The 19,493-nt window shown below is 49.4% G+C and overlaps 1 protein-coding gene across 5 annotated transcripts; it reads left to right on the top strand.

The window, feature by feature from the left end:
- Positions 1-478: 478 nt before the first annotated feature.
- On the top strand, positions 479-19,090 carry LOC147005376 (uncharacterized). Of its 5 annotated transcripts, none has more exons than XM_085837326.1 (5): positions 479-764; positions 904-990; positions 3,665-3,785; positions 7,064-7,256; positions 15,696-19,090. In XM_085837326.1, the coding sequence occupies exons 1-4, from the start codon at positions 616-618 to the stop codon at positions 7,091-7,093; spliced, it is 387 nt and encodes a 128-aa protein (XP_085693452.1). In that variant the 5' UTR covers positions 479-615; the 3' UTR covers positions 7,094-7,256; positions 15,696-19,090. The 5 variants fall into 5 exon arrangements, 4 of the variants coding, with proteins under 4 accessions (XP_085693452.1, XP_085693451.1, XP_085693454.1 ...); XM_085837325.1 differs by lacking the exon at positions 15,696-19,090 and adding an exon at positions 15,431-15,619; XM_085837328.1 differs by lacking the exon at positions 15,696-19,090 and adding an exon at positions 13,847-14,392.
- Positions 19,091-19,493: the final 403 nt, after the last annotated feature.

Genomic DNA, 19,493 nt, shown 5'->3' on the forward strand with positions numbered 1-19,493 from the left:
ACAGCTACAGTGTACTTAACATATAATAAATTAATTAATTAATTTTAAAAAATTATTAAAAAAAAAGAAGGGACTTTCTGAGTACTATTTAGTCTAAGTACTTATAAGGCAAAATTCTGTGTTTGAATTCTTAAAGGCATGGCTAGTAATCAATGGACTACGTTTCCCATAGCTCCTGTGGCAGCTTCTCTATTTCCTAGAAGGCTGTTCGCCCTTTGCTCTGGCCCTGAGCATCCAGGAAGGAAAAATGGCATTGCATTTGTCAGCATTGTTTAAGTCAAATATCGTCTTTTGTCCTTTATCGTTCCCCTAATCTGGTTTCTGCTTCTTCGCTCGCTGGTTTGCAGAGCCCAAATAATCTGAGAATGGTCTCTGTGGCAACTACAACGGTTACTAGGGCTACTTGGAGAAGCAGGAGGCTGTCGATGCCGAAGCATTCTGGGAGTTGTAGTTCTGATTCCTTTCCAGGCAACGGCTGTCTTGCTCTGCCTCCTCCCACACCAGAAGTGAGCATCAGGTGATGGCGAGCGCGTGGACAGGGTGAAAGCTGTGAGGGTTAGCGACAGATCTGCGTGTTCACCTTGCTGGTCACCGGCCACCATCACCTCGGAGCCAATGAATTTTCTGTCGCGAGCCCCGCTAACAGGCTTGCCGCTGAGAACTCTGGGAAATGTAGTTAGGCGCCAGCAAGCTGCCGTTAGTTGCAGGTCTGAGGTGGGAACCGCGGCTATTCGTGTGTTCGTGGCTCGGATCAGCCTTCCACGGTGAGGATTGTCAGCCGGGAAATCAGGACCAGACCTGGGACTGGATGCGCGGGAAGCCCAGCCCTGAGCCGGGGGGCGCGCAGGTCACCTCTCCAGTCCTGAAACCCTCCGTTGATGTGACTCTGGGTTAACCGTCTAGTTCCTTCACGTTGTCCGGAATAGCAGAATGGATCCTGGTGATCGGAGCAATTAGGTGCTGTCCATGGGCTGGGGAGATGACGCAGGGGTAAGAGAGCTTGTACAACCTTGAGAAACCACTCGAATCCCCAGCAACACTCCCTTCCCCCCAAAAGGGGGGCAGGGACACAACCCACAGAGACCCTAGCCTCGGGCCTAGCCCTACCTTCAAGTTCAGAGACGGACCCTGGCTCTAGGGAATGAAGCTGGGAGTAATAACTTCCTGTAGCCCCTGCAGTTGCCCACGAGCTCTCAAGCATATGTCAGCATGCATCCACCACACACAACAAGTAGTGATGGGTGCTGCCCCAGCCACAGCCCTCCACTATTAAAGAAGAGGGAGCTGGGGTTAGATTCGATAAGGTACCCCTCACCCACGGTCTAGCTGGGGCCGACAGACGCAGATCTGCAGTACCTAGCAGTGTTTGCCCTCGGAAGCTTCACTGCTTCCTAAGAGCAGACGCGTTCGATACTCCAGTAAATGACAAGGCTGGCAGGTGCTTTTGGTTGGTTGGTTGGGTTTTTTTTTGTTGTTGTTTGCTTGTTTTGGGGGGGACTTTGTTGTTTTCTGTTTTGCTTGTTTGTTTTTAGTTTGATGTTTGTTTTGGTTGTTGCGTATGTATTTAGGGGGAGGGCATGTAGTGGTCAGATAAAACTTCCTGGGTTCAGAAATTGGTCCTTTTCCTTTTGCCACGTGGGTCTGGGGGATTGCACTCATGTGATGCAGTCATCACATTTACCTGCTGAGCTATCTCGCCACCTATCTTGGTTTTGTTTGAAATAAGGTCTGTATATGTAACCCTAGGCTGGCTTGGAACTTGTAGTCATCCTCCTGCCTCAGCTTACCCCAGTCCTGGGATTACAGACTTTAGGGAGTCATGATTAAAAATATATAAATAGCCAGACTGGTTGCACATACGTGTGATTCCAGTGCTCACAAGGCAGAGATGGGAAGATCAAGACTTAATTTGAGGCTAGCCTGATCTACATAACAAGATGCAGACCGGGCAGGACTACATAGTGAAACCTTGTCCCCTTCCATCACTAAAAAAAAAAAAAGTGGGAGAGTGAAAGGACCAGCCGTGTGAAAGTGCTTACCACCGAGCCCAACAGCCTTCCGTCAGAGTCAATCCCCAGCACCCACACACAGAACAAAGCAAGGTACAATGAGCCACACTTGTAACCCCCACGTCCTGCTGGGGAAGTTGGCTGGCCAACTGCCCCAGTCAAATCAGGGATCATGAATTAGGATATCAAGAGTCCAGGTCTCACAAAACAAAGTGGACAGTGACTTTGGAAGGTCACCTAAGGTTGGTTGACCTCTGGCCACCACATGCACCTGCGCAAATATAAACACCAGCCTTCGTTTGTACCTGGGTTCTGGGTCTCCCAACTCAGCCACTTGACGGGACCATCCCAATACACCCCACACCCAAACCAAATGCGCTTCCTTTACGTGTATGCAGATGACATTTCCTTTAAAGCTCTCTGGGTTTTCAAGCTATAATATTAAATTTTGAATAATTTTAATTTAGGTTATGTCTGAGGGATAAAATTTGGAAGGAATTTTCCTTTATATCCTCCCCTTCCCTTTCAGTGTAGGAATTGAATCCAGGGACTTTTGCATACAAAGCAAGTGTTCTACTAAACCTACTGGAGCCCTGTCTTTAATCATTTATAGAAGGCTATAACTTTTATTATTATTTAGTGGTAGGTATTTGTAATATATTAACATTTCTTATCTAGCCAGAAAGCTGGTTTTTTTGTTTTATTGTTTGGCTGGTTTTCTTTGTGTTTTTTGTTTGTGGTTTTTGTTTTGTTGAGACAGGATTTCTCTGTGTAGCCCTGGCTGTCCTGGAACTCACTCTGTGGACCAGGCTGGCCTCGAACTCAGAAATCTGCCTGCCTCTGCCTCCCGAGTGCTGGAATTAAAGGCGTGCCCACCACTGCTGGGCTGCTTGTGCTGGAGACCTGAGCTCAGATCCCAGCATCCACACTGGGTGGCTGACAACCACTTGTAACTCCATATCCAAGGGATCTGACGCCCTCTTTGCACTCCATGGGCACCTAAACACACATACATATGTTCACACCAACATACACATAAAATAATGAAAAGGAAATATTCAAGAAAAATACACTGCGGTGGGTGTTGGGGGTGGGGAGCCCAGTGGCACACTCCTTATCCCAGAAGCACAAGTAGGAAGTTGCCACAAGTTCAAGATCAGCCTGAATATCACAGTAAGAACCAGGGCAGTAAAGGCCATGTGGAAAGACCCTTTCAGAGACAACAAAAGCAAGCTAGGTGGTGTGGTGCACACCTTTTATCCCAGCACTTGGGAGACAAGAGACAGGCGGAGCTCTGTGAGTTTGAGGCCAGCCTGGACTATGTTTGGGTCTAACAAGAATTTAAAAGAAGCAGCAGGGCTGGGGATGTGGTGCAGTCAGAGTTTGCCTAGCATACACAAAGCTCTGGGCTCCACCTGTACTGGGTGAAACGGTGCCTGCGTGGAATCCCAGCACTGCAGAGTGGAGGTGAGAGGCTCGGGAGTCACATAGTGTGTGTGAGGCCAGCCTGGGCTACATAACAGACAAAACCCCCTCAGGGTCATAAGCCTGCAATTCAAGGACTTGCCCAGCTAAATCATGAAAGAGGAGGAAAGATTAAGGGGAAAGGGCGGGGAAAGGGCCACGTGTCCACCCGATGACCCTGTTTCTTCTAGATCTCCTGAAGTTCTGTCATTCCCCGTGGTCTACAGTTCAGGAAGCACCTGGAACATGCGGCACCTCTGCAATGGGAACAAGACCGGCGTCATCAGCTTCAGATGTGTTCTTGGAACGCTGGTAAGAGCAGGACCCACAGGAGTCGGTGCCTGCTTTGCCCTCGGCTGAAAGGCAGTTGGACCCTCCACCCACTTCAAACTCTGAGTCTGTATGGAGCCTGCTGTGGTCCTCACAAAAGGCCCTGAGGAGATCACCGGAGTATGAAGGCTCTCTTGTCTGTTAGCTTTATGTGGCTGTGTCCTCTGTAGCTCCTGAAGAGTTGCTTTAAGACCTCTATTACACTTCCTGGTTATCATCCAATGGCTTCCTAGCCAACCCTCATGCCACGGTGTGGCTCAGGAGCAGGTGTGTGGACAACAGTATCTCTTCTTTGCTTCACAGAGCCTGGACTCAGTGTCCAGTGACTTTCCTGTGTGCTAGCCAGCTCCTTTCTAAAGAATACACAGGAGAGCCTTTCCCAGGGAGAGAGAGAGAGGTTGGGGCTTGGACACAGTAGACTCGAGCTGGGGTTTCACAGCTGTGACCCAGCACTTTGGGAGTCAGGTGCAAGGGCACTGATGGGAATCTGGGGTCAGTTTGACCTATATAGTGAAACTCTGTCAGAGACAAAGCTAGATGAGAGCCACCAGAGCCAAACCCTCTCAGGACCAGCCTGTGGTTCAGCACATAACGCAGCCAGGACTCTTGTCCAGTGCTGAGCAAGCACGTGTTGTACTCGTCACTGGGTGTGAGAAGTCTCCAGCTTCTCAATGACTTTAGTGTCATTGACCAGAACCACTGCCTACCTGCCCAGCCCAGTGATGCAGTCACTGGCTAGAACCGGGCTCTGGCTCCCTGTGCATAGCAGGACACGCTGGGGCAAGTTCTGGGACTTCTCTGAGCCTCTGTTTCTCTATATATGAGTATCATAAAATAACACACAAGGATTGGGGTGTGGGTCAGTGGTAGAGCCCCTGCCTTGAATCCCCCAGGGAGGGGCTGGGGGCGTGGCTCAGTGGTAGAGCCCCTGCCTGGTACACACAAAGCCATGGGTTTGATCTTGTGCCTAGATAATGTATTAAATAAGTAGTAAGTTTAAAAGAACTTTCTAGATTACAGAGTGCTTAACATACAGAAGTTCTTTTTTATTATAGTTTATATGTGGTTTGGGTTTTTTTTTTTTCTTTTTGTTTTTTTGTTGTTTTTGTTTTACTTTGTTTTTAGGGTTTTTTTTTTTTTTTTGGAAACAGGGCTTTGCTGTGTAGACTAGGTTGACCCGAAACTAGTAATTATCTAGCCTCAGCTCCTGAGGCATGGGGTCACGAGTGTGAGCCACACACTCGGCTCCGTTCCTATGTATGATCTGTATTTGCTTTTTGCCCAGGAGCAGTGTCAAGCCCAGCTTCCCATACCCCCCTCCCCCTTGCTTGCCCTTGATCGTCCTGAAGCTGACCCGGACCTCTCCACACGGCAGCCACAGCCTCTGCCAGAGTCCTCCTAGGCCTTGAGCAGTGCTCCACCCTGTCTCACGTTGCTGCTGTTCCCTGACTGCCTACCAGGACTCTGCCCTTGGGGATCACTCACCAACACCCCATCAGGCAGCCTCCCCAGCGCGTGCCAGCCACACCTTCCACTCAGCAGCTGGCAGAGCTCAAGTTCTTCCACCCGAACCCCTCACACCTCCCTCACCTCAGGCCTCTCCTCCTTCCTTCCTTCCTCATCCTCCCCACCCCCAGCCCCCACCCCCGCCTGCCCCCACCAGGAGTGTGAAACCGTAGGGGGGGGAGCTCTCCCATGGGTTTAAAAGAAACGAAATGAGCCTAGAAAAGAAAATGAAAATAAGTTGTAACCTCACTAAGACTGTCATCAATCGATTGATCGTTTACAACCTGCTTTAACCCTCAGCCAGGCGTGGCTCTGCCCCAGGGTTGTCCTGTAACTTGGGCGACAAGGCAGGAAGATCAGGAGTTGGGGAAAGAAAACAAAGAGTTCCTGGAAAGAGAACTCAGAGGTTAAGAGTTCTTATCATTCAGTCATGAGGACCAGAGTTTAGAGCCCAGCACCTACCCTAGCCCCAAGGAAGGGATCAGAGACAGGGGGATTGCTGGGACTTGTCAGCTCTCAACCTAGCTGAGACGTCTTGAACCCCAGACCCTGCCTCTACACAGACACCCAGGCACGAATGCACACAAATAAATAATTTATAAAAATAGTCTGTTTCTAAAAAGGTATGGTCGACTGTGCCTTTAATCTCAGCTCTCAGAGGCAGAGGCAGGCAGATCTCTGGGAGTTCAAGGTCAGCCTGGTCTACCTAGAGTGGTCCAGGCCAGCCAAGGCTACACAGAGATGCCTAGTTTCAAACAAACAAAACAAGAAAGGTGTCCATCTCTTGCTGTGGCTGTGGCATAGGACGGATGGATCACTAAATATCTAAGGGCTGGGGCTATGGCTCAGTCGGTAGAGTGCTGATCCAGCGTGAGTCCCTGGGCTCCTCCCATGATGTATGTAAGCGGAGTGAGGTGGCACACACCTGCAGTCCGAGTGCGAGGAGTGGGGGCTCAAGATCACCCTTGGTGCTGGGCATGGCAGTGCACTTGGGAAACAGAGGCAGGCGGGTCTCTTGAGTTTGAGGCCAGCCTGGTCTACAAGTTTCAGGTAAGTTTCAGGACAGCCAGGGCTACACAGAGAAACACTATTTTTAAAAAGGAAAAAAATAAAAGCATCATCCTTAGCTGTAGAGAGTTAAAGGCCAGCCTGGGCTACAAGAGATCTTGTCTTAAATAAATAAATACATACGCCGGGCATGGTGGCGAATGCCTTTAATCCCAGCACTTGGGAGGCAGAGGCAGGTGGATTTCTGAGTTCGAGGCCAGCCTGATTTACAAAGTGAGTTCCAGGACAGCCAGGACTACACAGAGAAACCCTGTCTCAAAAAACCAAAATAAATAAATAAATACATACATACATACATACATACATACATACATACATACATAAGGGGGCTGGAGAGATGGCTCAGCGGTTAAGAGCATTGACTGCTCTTGCAGAGGTCCTGAGTTCAATTCCCAGCAACCACATGATGCTCACAACCATCTGTAATGGGATCCGATGCCCTCTTCTGGTGAGTCTGAAGACAGCGGCAGTATACTTATACTTACATGCATAAAATAAATAAATCTTTAAAAATAAATAAGTAAATAAATAAACAAATGAAGCAACAAAGCCCCTGATCCCTTAAGATGATACACCTTAGACCTCATTGTTGTACTGTATGCAGCAGGTACTCCGGGTCCAGGAGGGAAAGGCGCGCTCATGGACCTCTTTGTTGAGGTAACATTTGAATCCTCTATGTTTTTAAGAGTTCGCCTTGGCAGCTGTCCGAAAGGTAATCCTGTGAAGGGACCTGAAGCAGACCCTCTGAGGAAGTCTCGCGCACCCGTGCCGCAGAACATCGCAGTGTGTTCATTCCCCTTCCGTTGGCCTCGGGATCCGAGCAGGAGAGAAGAGGGAAGAACGCTGAAGGACATGAGAGGGACCCAGCTTACAGTCCAGGTAAGTTCCTGGTTCCAGTCAGAAGACCCGTCGTATGACAGTGTGCCTAACGCATTAGAGGGTCTGAGGGAGGGGTTCTGCTGGAACTTGGCTGCCAAGGCTGGCTCTGCCTCGCAGGAGTACTGCCCCCACCCCCCACCCCACCCCCATTGCCTGGGAGAGAAAGCGCCGAGCCACTTACTTCCTTCATCCCCACAGCCAGAATCCCTGACAGGGCTGGTAGGATGGCTCAGTGGTTAAGAGCACTTGCTACTCTTGCAGAGGACCCAAGTTTGAGTTCCAGCGCTCACACTGGGTAGTTTACAACCACCTATAACTCCGTCTCCAAAGGATCTGACACCCTTTTTTTCGCCTTTGAGGTCACCTGCACACACAATGGCGCACATACACACACATACATAGATAGAGAGAGAGATTTAGAATGTACTGTCTGACAGGAAGCAGCTAAAGAAAGGAAGGGTTTCTTTAGGCTTGTGGTTTAGAGCAGCAGTTCTCAACCTGTGGGTCATGAACCCTTGGGTCAAATGACCCTTTCATAGGGGTCACCTAAGATCATCAAAAAACACAGATATTTACGTTACGATTCATAACAGTAGCAAAATTACAGTTATGAAGTAGCAATGACAGTAACTTTATGGTTCGGGGTGAGTCAGCACACCAGGAGGGACTGTGTTAAAGGTCACAGCATTAGGAAGGTTGAGAATCGCTGGCTTGAAGGGTTCGTTCGGTCCGTCATACGAGGGAGGGCATTACAGAGCTCACAGCAACAGGAGTATGTGGCAAAGACTTCTCACATAGTGGTAGATAAGGAAGAGACAGAATAGACTGGGACCAGACGTGAGGGGAATCCTCGAAGGCCTGCCCAGACCAGGCCCCTCCAACTGAAACCTCCACAGCCTTCAATGTAGCCCTGTAAGGTGCTGGAGATACGGGTAGGCAGTGAGAACACTTCCTGCTCTTGCTGAGAACCTGAAGTTGGTTCCTAGCACCCACCATGGGCAGCTCACAGCCACTCTGATGCCCTCTTCTGGCTTTCTCAAACACCGGCACTCATGTGTCCTAGCACATAAAAATAGATCTAAAAACAGCAGCACCAGCCAGGGACTGATCATTCAGAATGTGAGGCCGTCTCAGATTCACACAGTAAGTCCACAGATTGGGGGAAGTCCTTCTCCCCTAATGCTGTCTGACCCAGCAGAAAACCACACTTGGGAGTAACCCACGGGTGCTCTGCACGTGGAAACCCCATGTTTGTGGTCAGTCCCTGGAACCCCCCATTCAGAGTCTACAGGCTCATCAGAGGGTTGACTTGAAGCTGCACCTATCCGCAGGGAGCTTTCAGAGAGAGACTTTATATAAAAGACCATCGCCGTGCTGGATGCTTAAGAGCTGGGTGTGGTGCTGTGTTCCTGCAGTCCCAGCACTTGGGAGACAGAGGAAGGTAGATCTCTGTGAGTTCGAGGCCAGCCTGATCTTCATAGTGAGTTCTAGGCCAGCCAGAGTGGCATAGGGTGACCCTGTCTCAAAGAAAAAAAAGAGGAGGAAGAGGAGGAAAAGGATGAGGAGAAGAAGGAGGGGGGAAAGAGAGAGAGAGAGAGAGAGAGAGAGAGAGAGATATTGATGGAAGCCAGGCATAATGGCAGACCAGAGACCTCAGATGACCGGACTGCAAGCATCAGAAGTCCCTGTCCCTTGTACTGTACCTGGCCCTGTGCCACTGCTGGTCCACCCTGATGGAAGATTGACCCAAGTCCTCTGAATGACCAAGCTGATATGCTGATAGGGGCTAGCAAGGGTTGGGCATGGAAACCTGGCCTTGGCTCCCAGTTCCCGAAGGCATGATGAGGCTCTGACTCACTTCATAATCTAGACTTGAGTCTCAGTGTACAGCTGAGCTTGGACAAGCTTGTTTCGATGTAGCCCTTGTTTATTGTTTATGTGTTTTATATGCATTCTCCCCCTTCTCTCCCTCTCCTCTCTCTTGCACACACACATTTCTGCAACAGCACTTTTTTTTTTCTTTTTTCTTTTTTTTTTTTTTTTTTTGGTGGGGACAGGATTTCTCTGTAGCCCTGCCTGTTTTGGGCCTCTACCTTCCAAGTACTGGGATTAAAGGCTGTGCCACCACTGCCTGGCTGCAACAGCACACTGTTTGTAGTTTACATAGTCATCCATCCCTGTAACTTTGTAGGAAAGGCAGCCCCTCCCCTCAGCAGGTGTGTGAGCTGAAGGGACCCGAGGAACTAACCAGAGAGGGCCAGTGGGCGACCGTCAGTCTGGATTCCCAGCCCCCGCGTGGATTTGTGGCCAGCCTGGTGTGGAAGGAAGCTGGAAGCCACCTGAATAGTGGTTCATTGCCAGCATCAACCGGCTCACATTACAGCAGCCTGGCTCCTTCCTAGATACCCCCTTGGGCCACTGATCTATTGCTTCTTATCTTTGTGTGTTTGGGAGGGGTGTGTTTGTCTGTCTGTCTGTCTGTGTGTCGTCATGTGTTTGGGAGGGGGATATGTGTGTCTGACTGTATGTGTCTGTGTGCCTCTGTATTTGTCTCTGTGTGTGTGTGTCTGTATGTGTGTGTGTCTGTGTGTCTGTCTCTGTAGGTATGTGTCTGTGTCTCTGTGTGTGTGTCTGTCTCTGTATGTGTGTGTCTGTATGTCTCTGTATATATGTGTGTGTGTGTCTGTGTGTGTGTGTGTCTGTGTCTCTGTATGTATGTGTCTGTGTCTCTGTATGTATGTGTCTGTGTGTCTCTGTATATGTGTGTGTGTGTCTATGTGTGTGTGTGTCTGTGTGTCTCTGTATATATGTGTGTGTGTGTCTGTGTGTGTGTGTCTATGTGTGTGTATGTCTGTGTCTCTGTATGTATGTGTCTGTGTCTCTGTATGTATGTGTCTGTGTGTCTCTGTATATATGTGTGTGTGTGTCTGTGTCTCTGTATGTATGTGTCTGTGTGTCTCTGTATATATGTGTGTGTGTCTGTGTGTGTGTGTGTCTATGTGTGTGTGTGTCTGTGTCTCTGTATGTATGTGTCTGTGTCTCTGTATGTATGTGTCTGTGTGTCTCTGTATATATGTGTGTGTGTCTCTGTATGTATGTGTCTGTGTCTCTGTATGTATGTGTCTGTGTGTCTCTGTATATATGTGTGTGTGTCTATGTGTGTGTGTGTCTGTGTCTCTGTATGTATGTGTCTGTGTGTCTCTGTATATATGTGTGTGTGTCTGTGTGTGTGTGTGTGTGTGTCTGCAGGCTTAGCACATGCTTGCTTTGGGGAGTTGACTCTTTCTACTGTGGGTCCTGGGATCAAATTCAGGTTGTCAGACTTTTCTCAGCAAGTGCCTTTGCTCATTGAGCCATCTCGCTGGTCCGTTTTTCTTCTTTTTTAATTCTTGTATTACATTTCCCCTGTTATGAACAAAAGCTAAAATATTAGTGTGAGAAAACTTTTTACTGTTGCTATTTTACAAGAATCATGGGTGGACATTTGAATACCTGTGGAACACCTGCTGACTAGATGAACATGCATGTGTGTGTTTATTTATATATTTTCCCCGTTGATCACCCTAGAGGATTCTCAGGCCACTAAACCCTGGCATGGGGTTACTAGAAAAGACTAGAAAAGAGCAGGCCCAGTCTTGCTCTTCTAGGCAATACTGCTCTCAGCCACAAGAGGGCGATATTTCTCCATGTATGTCCCTCACAAAGCCTACTTTAAACCGCAGCCTAGGTAGGCACCAGCTTTTCCTGCCCACTCCAGGGGACAGAAAGAAACCAGTGAGTGTTTTATCCAGGTCACCCTGAGCCACTCCCCACTCAGCCTGCTCTCTGTACCAATAAGAAACCACCTTGGGAGTGGGCCTGTGGGCTCATACAGTGAGATAACCATACCTGCTTCCTCTATGTCAATATCGGCTGCTCCATGCACTTTCTGGCAGGCTCTTCCCTGCCTTTCAGCAGAGAACACCTTTCCAGAAGTCTCCGTGGCTTTCATGGTGTCAGATCATTCTCCACCGAGCTCCCAGGACCCAGAGCTTCCACTTTCAAAACACTCAACAAACTGGTGACCTGCCTACTAGAATGGGAGCCCCAGGAGATCCTGGGTCAGGCTTGCCTGTTCACTGCCCCAGTGCCACAGCGCCTGGCTCCCCCGTGAGGCTCGGGAGAGGTGTGCTAAGTGGGTGCGTGACCATTTCAGCCTTGACCTTCCCATTCACATGGCTTTCCAGTGTCCCCAGAGTCTCTAGAAACACATCCCGAGTAATGGTGTTACCAGTTCTGCCCTTTGTCCCTTGTGGCGATTGAAAGACCATGTGGTTTAGTCTAAGGTAGACGCAACTTCAGGAACTTCCAGTTTGGGCTCTGCCTCTCACAGGCTATGTTGTGTCTGCTTTTTGTTGTGTTTTTTAAATAGGGCCTCACATAACCCATGCTAGCCTCAAACTCACGACATAGCTGATTGTGGCTTTGAACCTGCTCCTCTTCCCAATACAATCCTAAATGCTAGGATTATAGTCTTGAGCCACCACATTTGACTGTACAGCTTAGGCTGTCTGGAACTAAGATCCTCCTGCCTCAGCTTCCATAATGCTGGAATGACAGGCCTGCATCACCACACCCCATTTTATTTCCGATGTATAGAAGCTGAGCTTCCAGAGAAACCAAGCACAGCCTGACATACAGTTGCCAGCCACCAGGCCCAACTTCTGCAGTTCTTTCTTCTAAACTTTTGAACACCAGGACCCCCCTAGAACTCCAAGACCATCTGGCCACTTGTAATTAGCCCTTCCTTCTTCTTTGTCTTGTATCCCAGCACCAGATAGCACAGGTTGCTCTGATGATATTTACAAGTAACCCATCCACAGCAGCGGCTTCTGGAACACACAGCAGCCAGGCCTTCTTGCCGATCACAGGCAAGCAGAGTTCCTGGGCATGAGGCATCAGGAGCCCTCACAAGACCAAGGCAAGGAACTAAAGAAAGAACCCAGAGCCCGGTGGTGGTGGCACACACCTTTCACCCCAGCACATGGGAGGCAGAGGCGTGCAGATCTCTGAGTTCAAGGACAGCCAGGGCTACATGGAGAAACCCTGTCTCAAAAAACCACCAAAAAGCCGGGCGTGGTGGCGCACGCCTTTAATCCCAGCACTTGGGAGGCAGAGGCAGGCAGATTTCTGAGTTCGAGGCCAGCCTGGTCTACAAAGTGAGTGCCAGGACAGCCAGGGCTACACAGAGAAACCCTGTCTCGAAAAACCTAAAAAACAAAACAAAACAAAACAAAAAAACCACCAAAAGGATGGAGATTTTACTGCATAATAAAGAGGAGAGAGAGGCTATGAAGGAGACATTGTAGCCCAGCGGGAGGAGGATGCTTTGGGAAGCACAGGCCTAGATTCTTCTCTTATGTACAGGGTTGGAGACTCTTAGTGGACCCCAAGGGTCACCTGTGCAGGACTGTGTGTCATCTGGAGCTCTCTGTCCCAAAGGCACTAGTGTCCCTTAAACCTAGCCTTTGTGTTTCCACCCTCTGCCTGCCTCTCGCCCTAGGCCTCCTGCTGCTCAGGCTGTCTTTGTTTACTAAACAGTCCCAGTTGACCTTGAAGTCCTAGTCTTCCAGATGCTGAGGTCACAGGGATGCATCGCTGTGCCAGGTTTATGTGGTGCTATGAATAGAACCAGGACCCAGGGAGCTTCACGGGGGAGCCAGGCGCTGTGGCACTGGGGCAGTGAACAGGCAAGCCTGACCCAGGCTCTCCTGGGGCTCCCATTCTAGCAGGCAGGCCAGTCGGTTTGTTAAGTTTTGAGAGTGGAAGTGCTGGGCCCCCGGGAGCTGGGGGGGGAGGGGGATGACATCATCTGACACCATGAAAGCCAGAGAGACTTCTGGAAAGGTGTTCTCTGCTGAAAGGCAGGGATGAGCCTGCCAGAAAGTGCATGGCTACTTTGAAGCTAGCATGGGTTCTGTGAGGGTTTGTAGAGTGGTAGACAAAACGCTCTACCAACTCAACTACATTCCCAGTTTTGAGGCAGGGGTTCTAAGTAGCCCAGGCTTGGCCCAAACTCTTTGTTTATAGTAATTAGTTTATTTATTTACCTGTACTACTTTTTTATTACAGCTATTTGTGTGGGGGTAGGGCACAAGAGGTGTGGAGGTCAGAGGTCATCTTGTAGGAGTCAGTTCTCTCCTTCCTCTAGGTGGGACCTGGGGACTGAACTCAGGTCATTTGTGGTAGCAACTGCCTTTACCCACCAAGCCACCAAAGCAGCCCCAATCGCCCATGACCCTTCTGCCTCAGTCTCCCAAGTGCTGGGATCCTAGGCACTCCTGGCTCTCTGTGTCTTGTCTGCTGCTGCTCTGAGCATGGGGGCCATCAAGATGACCTTCTAAGTCTGTCTCCCCTCCACTGCTGTCCTGGGGGTGGGGGTGGGGACTTCTTTGGTATCTGTCTTGTGAGATAGGAGTGCCCCCGGAGCCTCGTCACGTCACCGATGACGAGCGAGCATCCACCCTCGTCCCAGCCGGAACCTTCAGCTGATGAATAAGACTTGATTTGTCCCCTGAACCATTACCGCCCCCGATTCGTTCCATTCAAAGGCTTTAGCTCCCAATGGCTCATCTGACGCTGGGTGCAGTGGGGCCCCCTCGGAACTCCACTTCCACACGAGGAGGATGTGCGTTCTCTCCAGGGTGATGAGCTCTGACGTGGGTTCGAGCCTATTCAGGTGCTGTATCCGTCCTGTGATTTGTCTCCTCTCGATGGCTGTTCGCCTCCATCCAAGGAGCGTCCTCCCTCCCTGCATGCATTCATTGGGAGTCTGCCTCTCCAGTATGAATTATGGAGTGAATGGAAATTTTCCCTTATTCATAGTGTACAAAGATTCCCTCTGCGGCAGGAATGTGTTGGCTTTCTGCTGAATCCCATCCAATGTCTGGGCAGAGCCTGGCCCAGCGTGAGAACTAGGCAGTTTGCTTTCGGTTGCTGTCATAAATACCATGACTGAAGGCAGCTCGGGAACCAAAGAGGCCATTTGTCCCACAGCCTCAGTTCATCATCTAGAAACCAGGGCAGGAGCTCAGTGCAGGGACTGACACAGCAGCCTTGCAGCAATGTGGCTTGCTGCCCTTGGTTTCTTCAGCTATCTTTCCTTGCCTGTCTGCCTGCCTGCCTTCCTTCCTTCCTTCCTTTTTGTTTCTTTCTTCCTTTCTTTCTCTCTCTCTCTCTCTCTCTCTCTCTCTTTCTTTCTTTTTTTTTAAGATTTATTTATTTTATGAATGTGAGTACACTGTAGCTGTCTTCAGACACACCAGAAGAGGACATCAGATCTCATTACAGATGGTTGTGAGCCACCATGTGGTTGCTGGGAATTGAACTCAGGACCTCTGGAAGAACAGTCATTATTCTCAACTGCTGAGCCATCTCTCCAGCCACCAGCTAGCTACCTTTCTTATACAGCCCAGGACCACCTATATAACCCAGACTGGTCTCAAACTTGCCATTCCCCTGCCTCAGCCTACTGATTGCTGAGATGATAGGTAAGAGGCTAATGTTTCAAGCCTGCCCAAAGCCCACCTCTTCCTGAAAGCCCTCCAGGATTCTGTGAGCCTATACATTTGACAAGTTTCTGTGTGGATTTGGTGTCTACAAAAGCTCTCTTCACCCATATCCGCAGCAGGTCTCCAAGGTGAACAGCCTCTGGCACGTTGGAACAATGTAGATAAGGAGATCAGCCAATTCCTCCTGCCTTCTGTTTTTCATAACCTTAGCTGTCTCGTCTGTCTTTATGGTTGTGCTGTGGAATGCATGGTGGATCCCACAGTGGGGAACAATCATGGAGGAGGAGGAGGAGGAGGAGGTAGGCATTGCATTGGGAAGCATTGTCTGAGAGGTTCAAGGACGATGCATTTGGATGTCACCCCGCGTAATGTTTCTTAAAATATAGAAAAGTTCTAACAAAGTAATATTTCATTTTCTTCTCCTTCTACTTGTTTTCACTTCGTAGACCAAGGTGGCAGGCTATCAGCCTTTGTAAAATGAATGTGGCAGGCTTGGCTTGGCTTAGCTTTGCTTAACAGACATATATTTTTGGTTTTGGTTTTGCTTGCTTGCTTGCTTGCTTGCTTGCTTGACGTGACGTGACGTGATGTAACGTGATGTGGTTTCCCTTTCTATCCGTGCAGGGTTCCCAGACTGCCCTTTGAGAATAAAATAGGAGGCCAGAACCAAAGTCTTTTGGATAAAACACTGAGACTGACCACGCAAGGCACGGATCATCCCAGCATGTGAAGGCCTCCTTCTCTCCCTCCCTCCCTCCCTTCTGACCCATTTTCACTCTTCCACCACACACTCAATCAATCAAATTAAATAAATAAATGGAAAAAAAAAAGCTCTCTTCATCTATGGTCTACTTATACCTGTTTTTTTTTTTTTCTTCTTCCCTGACAGACAGTATTTGAAAGAGAGCCACGTCTTGTCTTTTGCATTCTCCACGGAGTCTTCAAGTGCTGAAACACTGAGGGAAGGGCCGTGCCTAGTAGCTGTGTGTCACTATGGACTCTGTGGTATAGGAGATGGGCTCTGGCCAGTTGCCTTTGAAGATGAACCTCTTTTCCAGACAGTTTTCACACAGGGCGGTAGGAGATTTCTTATTGCTACACCTTCCACCCTAGCCCTGATCCTCGCCACCAGGCCGCCCAGCCATATTAGCTCAGAAGATCCATAAAGGGGCTGGAGCCCCAGTCCCCTCCCCTCTGCTTGAAGATGTTATTAGTTAGAGTGGTGCTAGGATGCAGGAAGACCTTGGGAAGGGGCACTTGGTGACTAAGCAAGAATGGGCACGGGTATGCTGACTCAGCACACCCAGCTTGCAGGGGAGGCTGGCTCGAGGACCACCCTCAGGTGACCTTGGAGGTCTGCAGGCTCAGCTCCCGAATTGCCTAGACCCATACCTGTCGGGGAAATGGTAACTTCGGAACTTAGTAGGCAGACAGTTTCTGGAGGTAACATAGAGACATGAAGGGGTACACTGAGCTGCTCCCCAAGGGAGCCCCAGGCAAAGGTCACAGCCCTTTTCGCCTATGGCTGAGTTCTGGGTCCCACCAAGGATAGAACTCCCCTTCCTTGTCATCTATGAAAATGTCTTGATGTCTCTAAATCCCAAGTTCCCCTATGGCCACAGCCCTGCTTCTAACCTTCTTCTAAAGCAAGTACGGTAAGAGATGGAGATGTCGCTCAATTGGTAAGGTGCTTGCCTAGCATGCACAGAGAAGCCCTGGCACCCTTTTGCAATTCTTCAGAAACCAGGTGTGGTGGAGCATCTTGTAATCCCAGTACTTGGGAACATGTGGGCAGGCCACATCCAAATCTGTTGTCTCCAGTATACCGGACTCTGGCTCTGGAAATTAGTTGCTAGGATGTAATCTGGGCTGAGTCTCTAGGACAGCGTCTCCAGTTGGACCTAGAATGACTGCCCCGAGCCACATTCAACAAGAAATAGCACAAAGGGGTAGAAGAGACAGAGGTGGAGAAAGTGCAGGCTCTGAAGGGACAGATGGAAGGTAATCCAGGTTCATTCTAAAGCGGGCAGGGCTTCCAGGGGCCTTCTCAAGGCATCCGTCTAGAGACCTGCAGATTTGCACCCTTGCTGCTCTTGGCAGCACACACCTGTAATCCCAGCAAGGCAGGGCACTCAAGAGTTCAAAGTCATCCTTGGCTACAAAGTGAGTGTGAGACTAGCCTGGGTATCATAAATGAAGTCCTTCCTCAAAACAAACAAACAAACAAAAGCTACTTAGGCCCCGGGCTGTGTTTCTCATTGCCCTACTCCCTGGTCTGAGGTCACCAGCAGGGCTCCCAGCTGTTCCTTTGAGCCAGCTGTGTCTTCATTGAGGTCCCTGACTGGCATTCTGTCATCCCCCATCTGTGTGAGAGGATCTCTTTTTTTGTTTTTTGGTTTGGTTTGGTTTGGTTTTTTGAGACAGGGTTTTCTCTGTGTAGCCCTGGCTGTCCTGGAACTCACTCTGTAGACCAGGCTGGCCTCGAACTCAGAAATCCACCTGCCTCTGCCTCCCAAGTGCTGGGATCAAAGGCGTGCGCCACCACACCACGCCCGGCGAGAGGATCTCCTAAGAGTACCTAATTTGTAAGTGCTCACAGTGACCCGTGGGTCCCAGGCGGTGTCTCATTGAATCTTCTCAACAAGCTTTGAAATAAGTCTTTTGTGGCCTCCTGTTACAACTGAGGGAAATCGATGTAGAGAGCTTCCCTCAGCTCTCTCCTACCCATGCAACTCCTGAGTGGAGGAGCCAGGACTCAAATCTGCATCTTCCCCTGCAACTGTGACCTAAAAAGTCATAGGGTTGGGTTTCAGGAGTTTCGCTTACATTTGCTGGGATAAGCAGCCCGATTTCTGGACTCTGTGGCCCTTTAAAAATCCTGCTGCTTCTACAATCTCTTCTTTAGCCTGCCCAAGCCTCTCTAATGCTTTACAGGAACATGGGTGCCCGTGAGAGACATGAGCTAAGGCAATGAGAAGCTGTGACGCAGATTCTGACACCAGCCCTCAGTACATACCTTGTGCGCCCCACATGGTATAAGGTCCAGGTGCTAAGGCCAGTTTGCTCACCGGCAAAGTGAGTCTCAGCCTGTAAAGAGAACAGGAATGTGCCTCCAGAGAGAAAAAAAGAACACATGAAGATGAAATCCGGGCTTGGGGGCAAAAAGGAAACATTTAAATGTGTACCTTGTGATAGGATTACACTCCCCGCCCCACCTTCACCAGATGAGATGACAGTACTTACGTAAGGTACTGTATGTAGATTGAACTCTGGACCTCACACTTTCTGGAAAGTGCTCTCCCACTAAGCCACACCCCCAGCCCCTCACTGGGGGATTCTGGGCAGGTGCTCTACTGCTGAATCATGTCCCCAACTCTTTTTTGACTTGATTTTGAGACAAGGTCTTACTGAGTTGCCTAGGCTGGCCTGAATCTCACTCTGTAGCCCAGGCTGGCCTTGGACTCACATTTTTCCCCCTGCTTAGCCTGCTGAGCCCCTGGGATCATAGACTTGCCTTGTTATACCCATTTGCTGCTGCAGCTAATACCTTTAAACCTGTCTTCCCCCACCCCAGAAAACCTTCCTAGCTTAGTATTGTCTTAAATCCAGTGAAGAGAACAGCAGCTTTTCCCTGTTCCTCCACATGAGGGCGCTACACCGCTCAGCCATGGGGTGATGTGTTCAAGCCTCTCCCACAACCTTTATGGGTGCATTTCTTTTCTGTGTGTTCTCTAATGAGAAGCACTGGGGCATCTCTGCATGGTTTTTCTTGCCAGTTTCTCTTGTAGCTCTCTCTCCCAGCAGACAGCCACATTCAGCACACCCCTCACTCGTGTACTGCCATGGCCGTCCGTTCCTTGTGACCAGCCAGATGACTTAGATAATAGGGGAGTTTGAAATGAATGAGCTGATACTGTCTGTAGGTTAGGATTCTGACCAAAGGGTCTTCGAGGCTCTAGGGGAAGGGATTAATTGAAATACCTTCCTGAGCATAGGGCTTTTCTCCAGTGTGAATTCTCTGACGTTGAACGAGTTTTGTGAATCTTAAAAGCCCTCACGTGGTCACTGTAGTTGGTAGATTTCTGTTGTGCAGAAGTAGCCAGGGTGCTTGGACGCTGGCTGACTCCTCCCACACCCTCGGGACTCTCTCTCAGGTGAATGGTACAGCAGTGTTAAGCAGGTCCAGAGCCTCTAGGAAAACTGCTTTGTGTTCCTAACAGTCGATATTGGTTCCTGCTGTTACAACTGTTACAACGTTAAATAAATAAACTTGATCCAGACTCAGCCTCGCTTTTTTGTTTTGTTTTGTTTTGTTTGGGGTGGTTTCTCGAGACAGGGTTTCTCTGTGTAGCTCTGGCTGTCTTGGAACTCACTCTGTAGACCAGGCTGGCCTCGAACTCAGAAATCCGCCTGCCTCTGCCTCCCGAGTGCTGGGATTAAAGGTATGCGCCAACTTGCCCGGCGAGACAGGGTTTTTCTATGTAGCTCCTGCTGTGGTGGAAGTCACTCTGTAGACCAGGCTGGGCTGGGACTCACAAAGATCCACTTGCCTCTGCTTCCCAAGTGCGAGCATGTGGGGCTTAAAGCCCAGTACCACCACCCCCACCTGGCAGGAAATATTTATTTCTTCTAAATAATATATTTGGCCTGTTCTCACCAGTACAAACACTGTAATATTGAATAAATT

Source organism: Mus caroli, unplaced genomic scaffold (assembly GCF_978045245.1).
Source record: "Mus caroli unplaced genomic scaffold, Mus_caroli_1 scaffold_4, whole genome shotgun sequence".
NCBI lineage: Eukaryota > Metazoa > Chordata > Mammalia > Rodentia > Muridae > Mus > Mus caroli.